The sequence below is a fragment of the Corella eumyota genome, chromosome 2, assembly GCF_963082875.1.
Source record: "Corella eumyota chromosome 2, kaCorEumy4.1, whole genome shotgun sequence".
In the NCBI taxonomy this organism is placed as follows: Eukaryota; Metazoa; Chordata; class Ascidiacea; order Phlebobranchia; family Corellidae; genus Corella; species Corella eumyota.
The window spans coordinates 302045-319775 of record NC_137491.1 but is presented as its reverse complement, the minus strand read 5'-3'; the positions used below and the strand labels follow the sequence as shown (position 1 = coordinate 319775).

Below are 17731 nucleotides of genomic sequence, written 5' to 3'. Positions count from 1 at the left end.
ACTATAGTTTTACTAATTACAATTTTGTTTCAAGGTTTTAGGTTTGTTGTTAATGTTGTTTAAATTTGTTTAAACATGGTGCGAAGTCAACAATTTGAGGGTGACCACATTAATGAAATATTTGAAGAGTTAAACAGGTTTGTTATTGATATACTGTTGGTTGATTTATTATTTTAAAACTAAATATTTATTTAATGTTTTATTTTAGAGATAGGAATGAAGACAAAGAGTTTTGTGATGTTACAATCAACGATGGAACAAAGAAGCATTCTGCTCACAAAAACATTCTCGCATTTTTTTGTGTTTTCTTTAAAACAATGTTTACAACTGAGGTAAAAAAAACATTTTAAAAACTACTTTTTCATAAAAATTTTTGCAATTGTTTAAATTTATTTAATGTGGTTCTACTTCAAATTTGTAAAATGGCTGTAAAAAAATGGTAGCATTTTCAAATGTAAAATGGTGGTCTTGCCAATACAATAATATTGTCTTTTCAGTCAACTTTTTGTTTTTACAGATGAGAGAGAAGTACAATCCCATTGTAAAAATCCAAGGAATAAGCTCGGAAATTATGGAACTTATTTTAGATTATGCCTACACTGCAAAAATCCTGATAACCGAAGAAAATGTCTTTGAAATTATGGAAGCTGCAAATTATTTACAGATTAACAGTAAAATTAATAAAATTTCAATAACAATAGGGTAGCATGTAAATTTTGTTAAAAGTGAATAGTTACATTATATTTAAGTTATTTAAATCTTTTTTATTTATTTAAAGTTTTGTCATAATTGTTATATTTAATTTTATTCAAATATTATTCTCATTTAACTTAAGAATGAGACAACATTTTAATTTTAGAACTTGGAAAGTTTTGTGGAGAATTTCTGCAAACCATTGTTGATGTTGAGAATTGTTTAACCATGCTGGCTTATTCTCAAAGATACAACCTTGAAAACTTAAAGCAAGGAGCCCAGAAAATGATTGCTGAGAATTTTGAAAGAGTTGCATCAAAGCAAGAGTTTATTAAACTTTGTTTTGAAGATTTGCTTTGTATTCTTAAACCAAAAGAAAAGAAGGTAATATAAGTTTTAGAGTGTTTAGAAGACTTGGCTTTCTGAAGTTTATAAAATTTTTTTTTTAAATTGTTAAATTAACCTTGGTACAAATATTATTTTAATGTGTTTCCTGGAACAAAAAATTGTTCTAAAACTATTTATAGTTAAAATATTTTTCCAGGGAACTACATTTTTAACTTCTTAACATTAGTTTTTTTTCTAGAAATTTTTTTATTATTGATAAGTATTTTTTAAATAAATACTCATACTTTCTTAGACAAGATTAAATTCAACCTGTTTAAATTATTTTGAACATTTTTAAACACAGGTTTCATCTGAGCAGATAGTTTACAATGCGATGATAAATTGGATAAAACATGACAGCAATGAACGACAGAAACATGTCAACCAATTGTTTCAATCTCTTGATCTTCTTAAATTAGGCAGAGAATTTCTTCAACAAGTTGTTATGAAAGAGGTCAGTTAAATGATTATAAATTGAAATGAAACATTATTGAATATTATTAAATGAAGCATTTTTATTTAGTTTATTTGTTTTAAAAATATTTTTATTTCAGGGCTTCATTATGAGTTCGCTAGAATGTAATCAAGCAATTATTTCTGCTATTGTTCAGTTTGTTCCTGATATAGAAAAAGGTTATAATTGGGATTAATATTGCATCCACAAATAAAATTAACATTAAAATAAGAAACATTTAAATTAAATAAACAAGTTTAAATATTATTTTACTTTTTAAACACAGTGATTTTATTTTTATAGTTGTAGTTCCAACAAAGTTGCTTATAATGGGAGGAGATGATTATGAAAAAGAATCTGTTTTGTTTGATACTGTTACAAAACAATGGACTCAGATACCAGTTAGTTGTCTTTTCTAAAATTATATTTTGTTCAGTTAACTTTTTAAATATTAAAATTAATCAAAATGCTGTGATTTAATAATGTATAATGCATTATGTTAGCAAAAAATGTGGAATTTGTATTTTTTAAGATTAACATTATAAAATTATAGACATCTAAGATCAATACACTTATATTAGGATTAGAATTTAGCGAAATTTTTTATTTACAGGAATTAAATGAAGAAAGGTATGGAGCTTCATCTGCTGTTGTCAACAATCAAGTTTTCATCATGGGAGGGGATGGTGAATCCTCTGTTGAGAGTTTAAAGTTAGATGAAGTAGATCCACAATGGAAAGTTGAACCTCCAATGAAACAAGATTGGTGGGGTGCATCATCAGCTGGCATAAATGGTTGGTTTATTCACTTTATTGGGTTTGTTGGTATAACTGCAATTTGCACTTTAGGTATTATTGATTTACACATTAAGATTTAACTCTATTTTTACTTTAAAGCACAGTTATTATTTCAACTACAAAACCAATCTAAGTAGTTTCTAAATGTTTTACATATGACAAGATTATAATAAAATGAAAAAGCAATCTGTTTAGTTTATAATTATTCTAGATTGTATTTACACAACTGGAGGTGATGATGAAGATGATAAAGTTTTATCAAGTGGGGAATTCTTGGATGTGAGGACAAATAAAAGAGGAAATATTCCTGACATGATTGTTCCACGAAGAAACCATGCATTACTTGCTGCAAAAGGTAAACAAGTTAAAGTTTTATTGTATTAATAAATGTTTTAAGATAGTTTACTAAATAATTAAAAAAAGGTATTTTAATACAACGATAAGTTTAAAAAATATTTAAAAAAAATTAATCATTAAGCAGTGTTACAAAAATTTAACTTTGTTGGGTCAAAAATAACTTGGTCTTAAGATTAAATTAAGATTGATAATTAAGCAAATAATTTAAATAATTTGAATATTTTTGCTGCAACTTTGAGTGACATCTAAATTTTAATTCATAAAACTAGCTCATTATGACATCACTAGTGACCATTCTGCTATATTGTTTGTGTTTTTAAACAAATTGTTTTTTAATTGAATAAATTTAATTTAATGTTTTTACAAAACAAATTAAAATGTAAAGAAAAAATTATTTAATTATTGGTTAATTTTTTTTTAAAAAGTTTTAGTTTAATAATTTACAGTTTAAAAATATTAAAAGCAGATTATTAAAATTTTTAGACGACATTTTTTAAGTATTATATTTTTATAAGTTTAATTTGGTTTGTAAATGTATATTTTAATTTAATTTATTTGTTCAGGTAAATTATTCGCAATCGGGGGATATGATAATGAAGGTGAAAAATTAAGTTCTTCAGAATGTTTTGATTTTGATGAACAAAAGTGGTCTCTTATTGCTCCAATGAAATGTAGTTTAAGTAGCCATGCAGCTGTAGTTTTGGATGATCACATATTTGTTATCGGTAAGTATTTGTATTTTGCATGTAATTTTTATCTAGTAACATAATTAGTATAACTCTATAAAAACAATTTACAATGTTAAAGTGATTCTTTTGTGTTTAAAGTTTTATAACATTTAAGTTACCTAATTTTTATAACTTAATCTAGGAGGATATCAAAATGGTGCTGTTTCATCAGTGATCAAATACAACATTTCCACAGATACCTGGTCAGAAGTTGAACCAATGAACAAGGCTCGATGTGGTCACTGTGCCTCAGTTGTAGATGGCAAGATTTATGTTGTGGGGGGCTTGGGTATAAGGTAAGTTAAACTAAATATTTATTTTGTAATAATTTATTTAATTCTGGTTTATTGTTTTATCATTTAGGGGTTTAGTTAATTCCATTGAAGTATTTGATCCCACGAACAACAAGTGGACAATCATTGCTAAAACGGAAAGAAAAATATCTTGTGCTACAATGGTTGTTGTTTAATAACATATTATTCTGTTTATGATGTCACAACTTGTTATTTATTTAACTTTATACAGGAACAATACAAGTAGTAATAACACTTTATTAAAGATTTAACTTTATTATTGGTGTTTTTAAAAATTATTTTAAATTTTAAAATTTTAATATAATGTATGATAAGATTTTTTTCAGTAAAGGTATTTAAATAGGGCGTATATTTTTAATTTTTATGTTTGTTATTATTTAATTGTTTTGTTTTTATAATTTGTTTATGCCTAAGTAATTATTGAGTATTTTGTTTTTAAAACTAGTAATATGTAAAACAATTGTTTTTATTCTATGATTCAAATTAAGATTTTTAATTTAATTTAAATAATTGGAAATTATATTTTAAACTTTTTATTGCTTTTTTTAATTAATTTTGAGTTAAAATACATTTATTGTTATTTTATAACTTTGCATTGAAAATTTAATTTTTTATAACTTTTTTTTAACATTTTGTGCTTGTAATTAAATTTTAATTTCTTTTATGCATTTTCTAATCACTATAGTTTTACTAATTACAATTTTGTTTCAAGGTTTTAGGTTTGTTGTTAATGTTGTTTAAATTTGTTTAAAAATGGTGCGAAGTCAACAATTTGAGGGTGACCACATTAATGAAATATTTGAAGAGTTAAACAGGTTTGTTATTGATATACTGTTGGTTGATTTATTATTTTAAAACTAAATATTTATTTAATGTTTTATTTTAGAGATAGGAATGAAGACAAAGAGTTTTGTGATGTCACAATCAACGATGGAACAAAGAAGCATTCTGCTCACAAAAACATTCTCGCATTTTTTTGTGTTTTCTTTAAAACAATGTTTATAACTGAGGTAAAAAAACATTTTAAAAACTACTTATTTGTAAAAATTTTGCAACTGTTTAAATTTATTTAATGTGGTTCTACTTCAAATTTGTAAAATGGCTGTAAAAAAATGGTAGCATTTTCAAATGTAAAATGGTGGTCATACCAATATAATAATATTGTCTTTTCAGTCAACTTTATGTTTTTACAGATGAGAGAGAAATACAATCCCATTGTAAAGATCCAAGGAATAAGCTCGGAAATTATGGAACTTATTTTAGATTATGCCTACACTGCAAAAATCCTGATAACCGAAGAAAATATCTTTGAAATTATGGAGGCTGCAAATTATCTACAGATTAACAGTAAAATTATTAAAATTTCAATAACGATAGGGTGGCATGTAAATTTCTGTTAAAAGTGAATAGTTACATTATATTCAAGTTATTTAAATCTTTTTGATATATTTAATGTTTTGTCATAATTATTATAATTAATTTTATTTAAATATTATTCTCATGTAACTTAAGAATGAGACAACATTTTAAATTTAGAACTTCGAAAGTTTTGTGGAGGATTTGTGCAAACCATTGTTGATGTTGAGAATTGTTTAACCATGCTGGCTTATTCTCAAAGATACAACCTTGAAAACTTAAAGCAAGGAGCCCAGAAAATAATCGCTGAGAATTTTGAAAAAGTTGCATCAAAGCAAGAATTTATTAAACTTTGTTTTGAAGATTTGCTTTCTATTCTAAAACTGAAAGAAAAGGAGGTAATATAAGTTTTACTATGTTCAGAAGACACGGCTTTCAAAAGTTTATAAAATTTTTTTTTAAATTGCCAAATTAATCTTGTACAAATATTATTTTAATTTGCTCCTGAAACAAAGTATTGCACTAGAAATATTTATATTCAAAATATTTTTTTATGGAACTACCTTTTTACTTTCTCTACATTATTTATTTTTTTAGAAAAGCCATTTTTATTGATAAGTATTTTTTAAATAAATACTCATACTATTTTAGACAAGATTAAATTCAACCTGTTAAAATTATTTTGAACATTTTTTAACACAGGTTTCATCTGAGCAGATAGTTTACAATTCGATGATAAATTGGATAAAACATGACAGCAATGAACGACAGAAACATGTCAACCAATTGTTTCAATCTCTTGATCTTCTTAAATTAGACAGAGAATTTCTACAACAAGTTGTTATGAAAGAGGTCAGTTAAATTATTTATAATTAAAATAAAATAAATATTAAATAATCAGCATTTTAAGGTTGATTAAGTTGTTTTAAAAGTTGTTTTTATTTTAGGGTTTGATTATGAATTCATTGGAATGTTCTCATTTAATTATTTCCGCAATCGTTAAGTTTGTTCCTGATAAAGAAAAAGGTTAATATTATGTTTTTGAAATTAACTTAAATGATTTTAATTTATTTTAATAATAATAATAACATTCAAATAGAAAATAGAAACATTTTTGTTTAAATAATATTTTACTTTTTAAACACAGTGATTTTATTTTTGTAGCTGCAGTTCCAACAAAGTTACTTGTAATGGGAGGGGATTTCCCCAATAAAAAAAATGTTGTTTTATTTGATACTGTTACAAAACAATGGACTCAGATGCCAGTAAGTTATTTTTTTTTATTTTAAAATCTAAATGTTACAGTGTTTAAACATTTTGGTTTAAAATATGATGTTTAATTTACACTTTTTTAAATTTGTTTGTATTTGGAAATTTATAAACTAAAATTATTTTAAGGAATTAAATGAAGAAAGGTTGGGAGCTTCATCTGCTGTTGTCAACAAACAAGTTTTCATCATGGGAGGGGATGTTAAATCTTCTGTTTAGAGTTTAAAGTTAGATGAGGTAGATCCACAATGGAAAGTTGAACCTTCAATGAAACAAGATCGGTGGTTAGCATCATCAGCTGTCATAAATGGTTGGTTTATTAATTTTAGTGTTTGACTAATTGGGTTTTATTTTTATTGCAACTAGCTCTTTAGTTATTAATATTAAATGCTTTAAGTTTTCTATTGTATTTCATATAACAAGGTTATAATAAAAATAAAAACCAACCTAAGTGGTTAATAATTGTTGTAGATTGTATTTATATAACTGGAGGCCGAGATGAAAATTATAAAACTTTATCAAGTGGGGAATTCTTGGATGTGAGGACAAATAAAAGAGGAAATATTCCTGACATGATTGTTCCACGAAGAAACCATGCATTACTTGCTGCAAGTGGTAAACAAGTTAAAGTTTCATTGTATTAATAAATGTTTTAATATAGTTTACTAAATAATAAAAAAAGGTGTTTTAATACAACGATAAGTTTAAAAAATATTAAAAAAAAATTAATCATTAAACAGTGTTACAAAAATTTAACTCTGTTGGGTCAAAAATAACTTGGTCGTAAGATTAACTTAAGATTAATAATTAAGCAAATAATTTAAATAATTTAAATATTTTGGCCGCAACTTTGAGTGACATCTAAATTTTAATTCATAAAACTAGCTCATTATGACATCACTAGTGACCATTCTGCTATATTGTTTGTGTCTTTAAACAAATTGTTTTTTAATTAAATAATTTTAATTTAATGTTTTCACAAAACAAATTAAAATGTAAAGAAAAAATTATTTAATTATTGGTTAATTTAAAAAAAAAAGTTAAGTTTAATAATATAAGTTTTAAAAATATTAAAAACAAATTATTATAATTTCTAGACAACATTTTTTAAGTATTAAATTTTCATAAGTTTAATTTGGTTTGTAAATGTATATTTTGTTTTACTTGATTTGTTCAGGTAAATTATTTGCAATCGGGGGATATGATAATAAAGAAAAATTAAGTTCTTCAGAATGTTTTGATTTTGATGAACAAAAGTGGTCTCTTATTGCTGCAATGAAATATGGTTTAAATAGCCATGCAGCTGTAGTTTTGGATGATCACATATTTGTAACTGGTATGTATTTGTTATTTTGCATGTAATTTTTATCTAGTAACATAATTAGTATAACTCTATAAAAACAATTTACAATGTTAAAGTGATTCTTTTGTGTTTAAAGTTTTATAACATTTAAGTTAACTAATTTTTATAACTTAATTAAGGTGGATATCAAAATGGTGCTGTTTCATCGGTGATCGAATACAACATTATTACAGATACATGGTCAGAAGTTGCACCAATGAACAAGGCTCGACGTGGTCACTGTGCCTCAGTTGTAGATGGCAAGATTTATGTTGTAGGGGGCTTGGATAGGTCAGTTAAACTAAATATTTAGTTTGTAATAATTTATTAAACTCTGGTTTATTGTTTTATTATTTAGGTTTAGGGGCCCAGTTAATTCCATTGAAGTATTTGATCCGACGAACAACAAGTGGACAATCATTGCTGAAACAAAAAGAAAAATAACTTATGCTACAATGGTTGTTGTTTAATAATTTATTATTCTGTTTATGATGTCACAACTTGTTATTTAATTAACTTTATACAGGAACAATACAAGTAGTAATAACACTTTATCAAAGATTTAACTTTATTATTGGTGTTTTTAAAAATTATTTTAAATTTTAAAATTTTAATAAAATGTATGATACGATTTTTTTCAGTAAAGGTATTTTAATAAGGCAAATATTTTTAATTTTTATGTTTGTTATTTATTAATTGTTTTGTTATTTAATTTGTTTATGCCTAAGTAATTATTGAGTATATTGTTTTTAAAACTAGTAATATGTAAAACAATTGTTTTTATTCTATGATTCAAATTAAGATTTTTAATTTAATTTTAATAGTTGGAAATTATATTTTAAACTTTTTAATGCTTTTTTTAATTAATTTTTAGTTAAAAAACATTTATTGTTATTTTATAACTTTGCATTGAAAATTTAATTTTTTATAACTTTTTTTTAACATTTTGTGCTTTTAATTAAATTTTAATTACTTTTATGCATTTTCTAATCACTGTAGTTTTACTAATTACAATTTTGTTTCAAGGTTTTAGGTTTGTTGTTAATGTTGTTTAAATTTGTTTAAAAATGGTGCGAAGTCAACAATTTGAGGGTGACCACATTAATGAAATATTTGAAGAGTTAAACAGGTTTGTTATTGATATACTGTTGGTTGATTTATTATTTTAAAACTAAATATTTATTTAATGTTTTATTTTAGAGATAGAAATGAAGACAAAGAGTTTTGTGATGTAGCAATCAACGATGGAACAAAGAAGCATTTTGCTCACAAAAACATTCTCGCATTTTTTTGTGTTTTCTTTAAAACAATGTTTACAACTGAGGTAAAAAAAACATTTTAAAAACTACTTATTCGTAAAAATTTGCAATTGTTTAAATTTATTTAATGTGGTTCTACTTTAAATTTGTAAAATGGCTGTAAAAAAATGGTAGCATTTTCAAATGTAAAATGGTGGTCTTGCCAATACAATAATATTGTCTTTTCAGTGAACTTTATGTTTTTACAGATGAGAGAGAAATACAATCCCATTGTAAAGATCCAAGGAATAAGCTCGGAAATTATGGAACTTATTTTAGATTATGCCTACACTGCAAAAATCCTGATAACCGAAGAAAATGTCTTTGAAATTATGGAAGCTGCAAATTATCTACAGATTAACAGTAAAATTATTAAAATTTTAATAACGATAGGGTAGCATGTAAATTTTTGTTAAAAGTGAATAGTTACATTATATTTAAGTTATTTAAATCTTTTTGATATATTTAATGTTTTATCATAATTATTATTATTAATTGTATTTAAATAATATTCTCATTTAACTCAAGAATGAGACAACATTTAAATTTAGAACTTCGAAAGTTTTGTGGAGAATTTGTGCAAACCATTGTTGATGTTGAGAATTGTTTAATCATGCTGGCTTATTCTCAAAGATACAACCTTGAAAACTTAAAGCAAGTAGCCCAGAAAATAATTGCTGAGAATTTTGAAAGAGTTGCATCAAAGCAAGAATTTATTAAACTTTGTTTCGAGGATTTGCTTTCTATTCTAAGATTAAAAGAAAAGAAGGTAATATAAGTTTTACTATGTTCAGAAGACACGGCTTTCAAAAGTTTATAAATTTTTTTTTTTAAATTGCCAAATTAATCTTGTACAAATATTATTTTAATTTGCTTCTGAAACAAAGTATTGCACTAGAACTATTTATAGTCAAAATATTTTTTTATGGAACTACCTTTTTACTTTCTCTACATTAATTTTTACTCTAGAAAAGCCATTTTCATTGATAAGTATTTTCTAAATAAATACTCGTACTATCTTAGACAAGATTAAATTCAACCTGTTTAAATTATTTGGAACATTTTTTAACCCAGGTTTCATCTGAGCAGAAAGTTTACAATGCGATGATAAATTGGATAAAACATGACAGCAATGAACGACAGAAACATGTCAACCAATTGTTTCAATCTCTTGATCTTCTTAAATTAGGCAGAGAATTTCTACAACAAGTTGTTATGAAAGAGGTCAGTTAAATTATTTATAATTAAAATAAAATAAATATTAAATAATCAGCATTTCAAGGTTGATTAAGTTGTTTTAAAAGTTAATTTTATTTTAGGGTTTGATTATGAATTCATTGGAATGTTCTCATTTAATTATTTCCGCTACCGTTAAGTTTGTTCCTGATATAGAAAAAGGTTAATATTATGTTTTTAAAATTAACTTAAATTATTTTAATTTATTTTAAAATAATACAATTCAAATAGAAAATAGAAACATTTTTGTTTAAATAATATTTTACTTTTTAAACACAGTGATTTTATTTTTATAGTTGCAGTTCCAACAAAGTTACTTGTAATGGGAGGGGATTCCCCCAATAAAAAAAATGTTGTTTTGTTTGATACTGTTACAAAACAATGGACTCAGATGCCAGTAAGTTAATTTTTTTTATTTTTTTTTATTTTAAAATCTAAATGTTTCAGTGTTTAAACATTTTGGTTTAAAATATGATGTTTAATTTACACTTTTTTAAATTTGTTTATATTTGGAAATTTATAAACTAAAATTATTTTAAGGAATTAAATGAAGAAAGAAGGGGAGCTTCATCTGCTGTTGTCAACAATCAAGTTTTCATCATGGGAGGTTTGATTAAATCCTCTGTTGAGAGTTTAAAGTTAGATGAAGTAGATCCACAATGGAAAGTTGAACCTCCAATGAAACAAGCTCGGTTGTTTGTATCATCAGCTGTCATAAATGGTTTGTTTATTAATTTTAGTGTTTGCCTAGTTGGGTTTTATTTTTATTGCACTTAGCTCTTTAGTTATTAATATTAAATGCTGTTTTTTACTGTATTAAATATGGCAAGAATATAATGAAAAATACAAAAACAATCTGTTCAGTTTATAATTATTCTAGATTGTATTTACACAACTGGAGGAATGGATGAAAATTATAAAACTTTATCAAGTGGGGAATTCTTGGATGTGAGGACAAATAAAAGAGGAAATATTCCTGACATGATTGTTCCACGAAGAGGACATGCATTACTCGCTGCAAGAGGTAAACAAGTTAAAGTTTTATTGTATTAATAAATGTTTTTATATAGTTTACTAAATAATTAAAAAAGGTGTTTTAATACAACGAAAAGTTTAAAAAATATTTAAAAAAAATTAATCATTAAACAGTGTTACAAAAATTTAACTCTGTTGGGTCAAAAATAACTTGGTCTTAAGATTAAATTAAGATTGATAATTAAGCAAATAATTTAAATAATTTGATTATTTTTGCTGCAACTTTGAGTGACATCTAAATTTTAATTCATAAAACTAGCTCATTATGACATCACTAGTGACCATTCTGCTATATTGTTTGTGTCTTTAAACAAATTGTTTTTTAATTGAATAAATTTAATTTAATGTTTTTACAAAACAAATTTAAATGTAAAGAAAAAATTATTTAATTATTGGTTAATTTAAAAAAAAAGTTTTAGTTTAATAATATACAGTTTTAAAAATATTAAAAACAAATTATTAAAATTTCTAGACAACATTTTGTATGTATTAAATTTTTATAAGTTTAATTTGGTTTGTAAATATATCTTTTAATTTAATTGATTTGTTTAGGTAAATTATTCGCAATCGGGGGATATGATAATGAAGGTAAAAAATTAAGTTCTTCAGAATGTTTTGATTTTGATAAACAAAAGTGGTCTTTTATTGCTGCAATGGAATATGGTATAAATGCTCATGCAGCTGTAGTTTTGGATGATCACATATTTGTTATCGGTAAGTACAGGGAACGAAATAACGGGTTGCTATTCGCTAAAAGCGAGTCGTTTTTTTAAAATTAGCAAAACATTTTTCACAAATATAATAGAATTAGGGAATCAACCAAAAAAGTTCAACCGACATTAAAACTTTCGTGTATATTTGTGTATTTTTTCAATTTATTTTTACCGGTTTTATTTATAATTACATCAATATAATTCTGCGTAAATGTAGGTTACTACAGGGATCTCACAATGCGTATTTTTCACTCTCGCAGTTTGTTTAGTTGAGTAGTTGCGCAATTTTTTATATACATAACAGTCTTGATGTGTTGTTTTTTGTGCAAAAAATAATTAACGATTGTTTAACAATACGTTACATTTTAAAAATGCCACGCAACGCGTCCAGTGTTATTAAAAAACGACGATCATGACTTGGACCTAACTTTTGCTCTAAAAATGCGACCTCCTTTTTAGCGAATCGTTTTTTAATCGTTAATTCGTACCCTGAAGTATTTGTTATTTTTCATGTAATTTTTATCTAGTAACATAATTAGTATAACTCTATAAAAACAATTTACAATGTTAAAGTGATCTTTTTGTGTTTAAAGTTTTATAACATATAAGTTAACTAATTTTTATAACTTAATTAAGGTGGATGTCAAAATGGTGCAGTTTCATCAGTGATCAAATACAACATTTCCACAGATACCTGGTCAGAAGTTGAACCAATGAACAAGGCTCGATATAGTCACTGTGCCTCAGTTGTAGATGGCAAGATTTATGTTGTGGGCGGGTGGAATAAGTAAGTTGAACAAAATATTTATTTTGTAATAATTTATTAAACTCTGGTTTATTGTTTTATTATTTAGGGATCTAGTTAATTCCATTGAAGTATTTGATCCCACGAACAACAAGTGGACAATCATTGCTAAAACGGAAAGAAAAATATCTTGTGCTACAATGGTTGTTGTTTAATAACATATTATTCTGTTTATGATGTCACAACTTGTTATTTAATTAACTTTATACAGTAACAATACAAGTAGTAATAACACTTTATTAAAGATTTAACTTTATTATTGGTGTTTTTAAAAATTATTTAAAATTTTAATATAATGTATGATAAGATTTTTTTCAGTAAAGGTATTTTAATAGGGCATATATTTTTAATTTTTATGTTTGTTATTATTTAATTGTTTTGTTTTTTAATTTGTTTATGCCTAAGTAATTATTGAGTATTTTGTTTTTAAAACTAGTAATATGTAAAACAATTGTTTTTATTCTATGATTCAAATTAAGATTTTTAATTTAATTTAAATAATTAAAAATTATATTTAAAACTTTTTTATTCTTTTTAATTAAGTTTTAATTAAAATACATTTATTGTTATTTTTCATAACTTTGCATTGAAAATTTATTTTTCTATTTTTTTTTTTAACATTTTGTGCTTGAAATTAAATTTTAATTACTTTTATGCATTTTTAAACACTGTAGTTTTACTAATTACGATTTTGTTTCAAGGTTTTAGGTTTGTTGTTAATGTTGTTTAAATTTGTTTAAAAATGGTGCGAAGTCAACAATTTGAGGGTGACCACATTAATGAAATATTTGAAGAGTTAAACAGGTTTGTTATTGATATACTGTTGGTTGATTTATTATTTTAAAACTAAATATTTATTTAATGTTTTATTTTAGAGATAGGAATGAAGACAAAGAGTTTTGTGATGTTACAATCAATGATGGAACAAAGAAGCATTCCGCTCACAAAAACATTCTCGCATTTTTTTGTGTTTTCTTTAAAACAATGTTTACAACTGAGGTAAAAAAACATTTTAAAAACTGTTGATTTTCAAATATTTTGTTTAAAATTAATACGATGTGGTTTTAGTAAAATTTATAAATTTACTGTTAGAAAATGGTGGCATTTCAAATGTAAAATGGTGGTCTTGCCAATACAAAAAATTTTGTCTTTTCAGTCAACTTTATGTTTTTACAGATGAGAGAGAAATACAATCCTATTGTAAAGATCCAAGGAATAAGCTCGGAAATTATGAAACTTATTTTAGATTATGCTTACACTGCAAAAATCCTGATAACCGAAGAAAATGTCTTTGAAATTATGGAAGCTGCAAATTATCTACAGATTAACAGTAAAATGATTAAAATTTTAATAACAATAGGGTAGCATGTCAATTTTTGTTAAAAGTGAATAGTTACATTATATTTAAGTTATTTAAATCTTTTTGATATATTTAAAGTTTTATCATAATTGTTATAATTAATTTTATTTAAATATTATTCTTATTTAACTCAAGAATGAGACAACTTTTAAATTTAGAACTTCAAAAGTTTTGTGGAGAATTTGTGCAAACCATTGTTGATGTTGAGAATTGTTTAACCATGCTGGCTTATTCTCAAAGATACAACCTTGAAAACTTAAAGCAAGGAGCCCAGAAAATGATTGCTAAGAACTTTGAAAGAGTTGCATCAAAGCAAGAATTTATTAAACTTTGTTTCGAGGATTTGCTTTCTATTCTAAAATTAAAAGAAAAGAAGGTAATATAAGTTTTACTATGTTCAGAAGACACGGCTTTCAAAAGTTTATAAAATTTTTTTTTAAATTGCCAAATTAATCTTGTACAAATATTATTTTAATTTGCTTCTGAAACAAAGTATTGCACTAGAACTATTTATAGTCAAAATATTTTTTTTTGGAACTACCTTTTTACTTTCTCTACATTAATTTTTTTTTTAGAAAAGCCATTTTTATTGATAAGTATTTTCCAAATAAATACTCATACTATTTTAGACAAGATTAAGTTTAACCTGTTTAAATTATTTTAAACATTTTTAACACAGGTTTCATATGAGCAGATAGTTTACAATGCGATGATAAATTGGATAAAACATGACAGCAATGAACGACAGAAACATGTTAACCGATTGTTTCTTTTTCTTGATCTTCTTAAATTTGACAGAGAATTTCTTCAACAAGTTGTTATGAAAGAGGTCAGTTAAATTATTTATAATTAAAATAAAATAAATATTAAATAATCAGCATTTAAAGGTTGATTAAGTTGTTTTAAAAGTTATTTTTATTTTAGGGTTTGATTATGAATTCATTGGAATGTAATCATTCAATTATTTCTGCTATTGTTAAATTAATACCAAATAAAGAAAAAGGTTAATATTATGTTTTTGAAATTAACTTGAATTATTTTAATTTATTTTAATAATAATAACATTTAAATAGAGAATAGAAACTTTTTAGTTTAAATAATATTTTACCTTTCAAACACAGTTATTGAATTTTTTAGTTGTAGTTTCAACAAGGTTACTTGTGATGGGAGGGGATTCCCCTAATGAAAAAAATGTTGTTTTGTTTGATACTGTTACAAAACAATGGACTCAGATGCCCGTAAGTTGATTTTTAGTTGCTTTTTTGTTTTAAAATCTAAATGTTTTAATGTTTAAAATTTATACGGTTTAAATATGATGTTTAATTTACACTTTAAACTTTTATTATTTTAAGGAATTAAATGAAGAAAGGTGTGGAGCTTCATCTGCTGTTATCAACAAACAAGTTTTCATCATGGGAGGGGTGGTAAATCCTCTGTTGAGAGTTTAAAGTTAGATGAGGTAGATCCACAATGGAAAGTTGAACTTCCAATGAAACAAGATCGGTGGTTTGCATCATCAGCTGTCATAAATGGTTTGTTTATTAACTTTAGTGTTTGACTAGTTGGGTTTCATTTTTATTGTATTTAGCACCTTAGTTAATGATATTGAATGCTTTAAGTTTTCTACTATATTACAATTGGCAAGATTCTAATAAAAATAAAAAAACAATCTTTTTAGTTTATAATTGTTGTAGATTGTATTTATACAACTGGAGGTCAAGATGAAAATTATAAAACTTTATCAAGTGGGGAATTCTTGGATGTGAGGACAAATAAAAGAGGAAATATTCCTGACATGATTGTTCCACGATGGCAACATGCATTACTTTCTGCAAGAGGTAAACAAGTTAAGGTTTTATTGTATTAAGAAATGTTTTAAGATAGTTTACTAAATAATTAAAAAAAAGGTGTCTTAATGCAACGAAAAGTTTAAACAATATTTAAAAAAAATTAATCATTAAGCAATGTTACAAAAATTTAACTCTGTTGGGTCAAAAATAACTTGGTCTTAAGATTGAATTAAGATTGATAATTAAGCAAATAATTTAAATAATTTGATTATTTTTGCTGCAACTTTGAGTGACATCTAAATTTTAATTCATAAAACTAACTCATTATGACATCACTAGTGACCATTCTGCTATATTGTTTGTGTCTTTAAACAAATTGTTTTTTAGCTGAATAAATTTAATTTAATGTTTTTACAAAACAAATTAAAATGTAAAGAAAAAATTATTTAATTATTGGTTAATTTTTTTTTAAAAAGTTTTAGTTTAATAATTTACAGTTTAAAAATATTAAAAGCAAATTATTAAAATTTCTAGACAACATTTTACATGTATTAAATTTTTATAAGTTTAATTTGGTTTGTAAATGTATATTTTGTTTAAATTGATTTGTTCAGGTAAATTATTTGCAATTGGGGGATATGATAATAAAGGTAAAAAATTAAGTTCTTCAGAATGTTTTGATTTTGATGAACAAAAGTGGTCTCTTATTGCTGCAATGAAATATGGTATAAATGCTCATGCAGCTGTAGTTTTGGATGATCACATATTTGTTACTGGTAAGTATTTGTTATTTTTCATGTAATTTTTATCTAGTAACATAATTAGTATAACTCTATAAAAACAATTTACAATGTTAAAGTGATCCTTTTTGTGTTAAAAGTTTTATACTATTTAAGTTAACTAATTTTTATAACTTAATTAAGGTGGATATCAAAATGGTGCAGTTTCATCAGTGATCAAATACAACATTTCCACAGAAACCTGGTCAGATAGTGCACCACTGAACAAGGCTCGATTTGGTCACTCTGCCTCAGTTGTAGATGGCAAGATTTATGTGATGGGAGGCTTGTATAAGTAAGTTGAACAAAATATTTATTTTGTAAAAATTTATTAAACTCTGGTTTATTGTTTTATTATTTAGGTTTGAGGATCCAGTTAATTCCATTGAAGTGTTTGATCCGACGAACAACAAGTGGACAATCATTGCTGAAACAAAAAGAAAAATATCTTATGCTACAATGGTTGTTGTTTAATAACATATTATTCTGTTTATGATGTCACAACTTGTTATTTATTAACTTTATACAGTAACAATACAAGTAGTAATAATACTTTATCAAAGATTTAACTTTATTATTGGTGCTTTTAAAAATTATTTAAAATTTTAAAATTTTAGTAAAATGTATGATATGATTTTTTTCAGTAAAGGTATTTTAATAAGGCATATATTTTTAATTTTTAGGTTTGTTATTATTTAATTGTTTTGTTTTTTAATTTGTTTATGCCTAAGTAATTACTGAGTATTTTGTTTTTAAAACTAGTAATATGTAAAACAATTGTTTTTATTCTATGATTCAAATTAAGATTTTTAATTTAATTTTAATAGTTGGAAATTATATTTTAAACTTTTTAATGCTTTTTTTAATTAATTTTTAGTTAAAAAACATTTATTGTTATTTTATAACTTTGCATTGAAAATTTAATTTTTTATAACTTTTTTTTAACATTTTGTGCTTTTAATTAAATTTTAATTACTTTTATGCATTTTCTAATCACTGTAGTTTTACTAATTACATT

General features: G+C 24.4%; 4 protein-coding genes across 4 annotated transcripts; all 4 read left to right on the top strand.

Annotated features, from left to right (window-relative positions):
* Positions 1 to 75: 75 nt before the first annotated feature.
* LOC145744067 (kelch-like protein 12) lies at positions 76 to 17430 on the top strand. Its single transcript, XM_082562164.1, has 12 exons — positions 76 to 137; positions 209 to 290; positions 518 to 671; positions 860 to 1002; positions 1385 to 1534; positions 1635 to 1713; positions 1838 to 1935; positions 2148 to 2328; positions 2543 to 2686; positions 16549 to 16710; positions 16858 to 17008; positions 17076 to 17430. Exons 1-12 carry the CDS (start codon positions 76 to 78, stop codon positions 17185 to 17187), a joined length of 1518 nt encoding a protein of 505 aa, XP_082418290.1. The 3' UTR covers positions 17188 to 17430.
* LOC145741794 (uncharacterized) lies at positions 6042 to 7552 on the top strand. The gene is made up of 5 exons (XM_082559444.1): positions 6042 to 6112; positions 6251 to 6351; positions 6485 to 6665; positions 6827 to 6970; positions 7533 to 7552. Exons 1-3 carry the CDS (start codon positions 6043 to 6045, stop codon positions 6572 to 6574), a joined length of 261 nt encoding a protein of 86 aa, XP_082415570.1. The 5' UTR covers position 6042; the 3' UTR covers positions 6575 to 6665; positions 6827 to 6970; positions 7533 to 7552.
* LOC145743315 (kelch-like protein 12) lies at positions 8765 to 15391 on the top strand. Its single transcript, XM_082561251.1, has 7 exons — positions 8765 to 8826; positions 8898 to 8979; positions 9205 to 9358; positions 14303 to 14520; positions 14824 to 14973; positions 15069 to 15147; positions 15282 to 15391. Exons 1-7 carry the CDS (start codon positions 8765 to 8767, stop codon positions 15389 to 15391), a joined length of 855 nt encoding a protein of 284 aa, XP_082417377.1.
* Positions 9525 to 13117, top strand: LOC145743924 (uncharacterized). The gene is made up of 9 exons (XM_082561998.1): positions 9525 to 9653; positions 10070 to 10219; positions 10315 to 10393; positions 10528 to 10628; positions 10772 to 10952; positions 11112 to 11255; positions 11819 to 11980; positions 12616 to 12766; positions 12834 to 13117. The coding sequence occupies exons 1-9, from the start codon at positions 9525 to 9527 to the stop codon at positions 12937 to 12939; spliced, it is 1203 nt and encodes a 400-aa protein (XP_082418124.1). The 3' UTR covers positions 12940 to 13117.
* Positions 17431 to 17731: the final 301 nt, after the last annotated feature.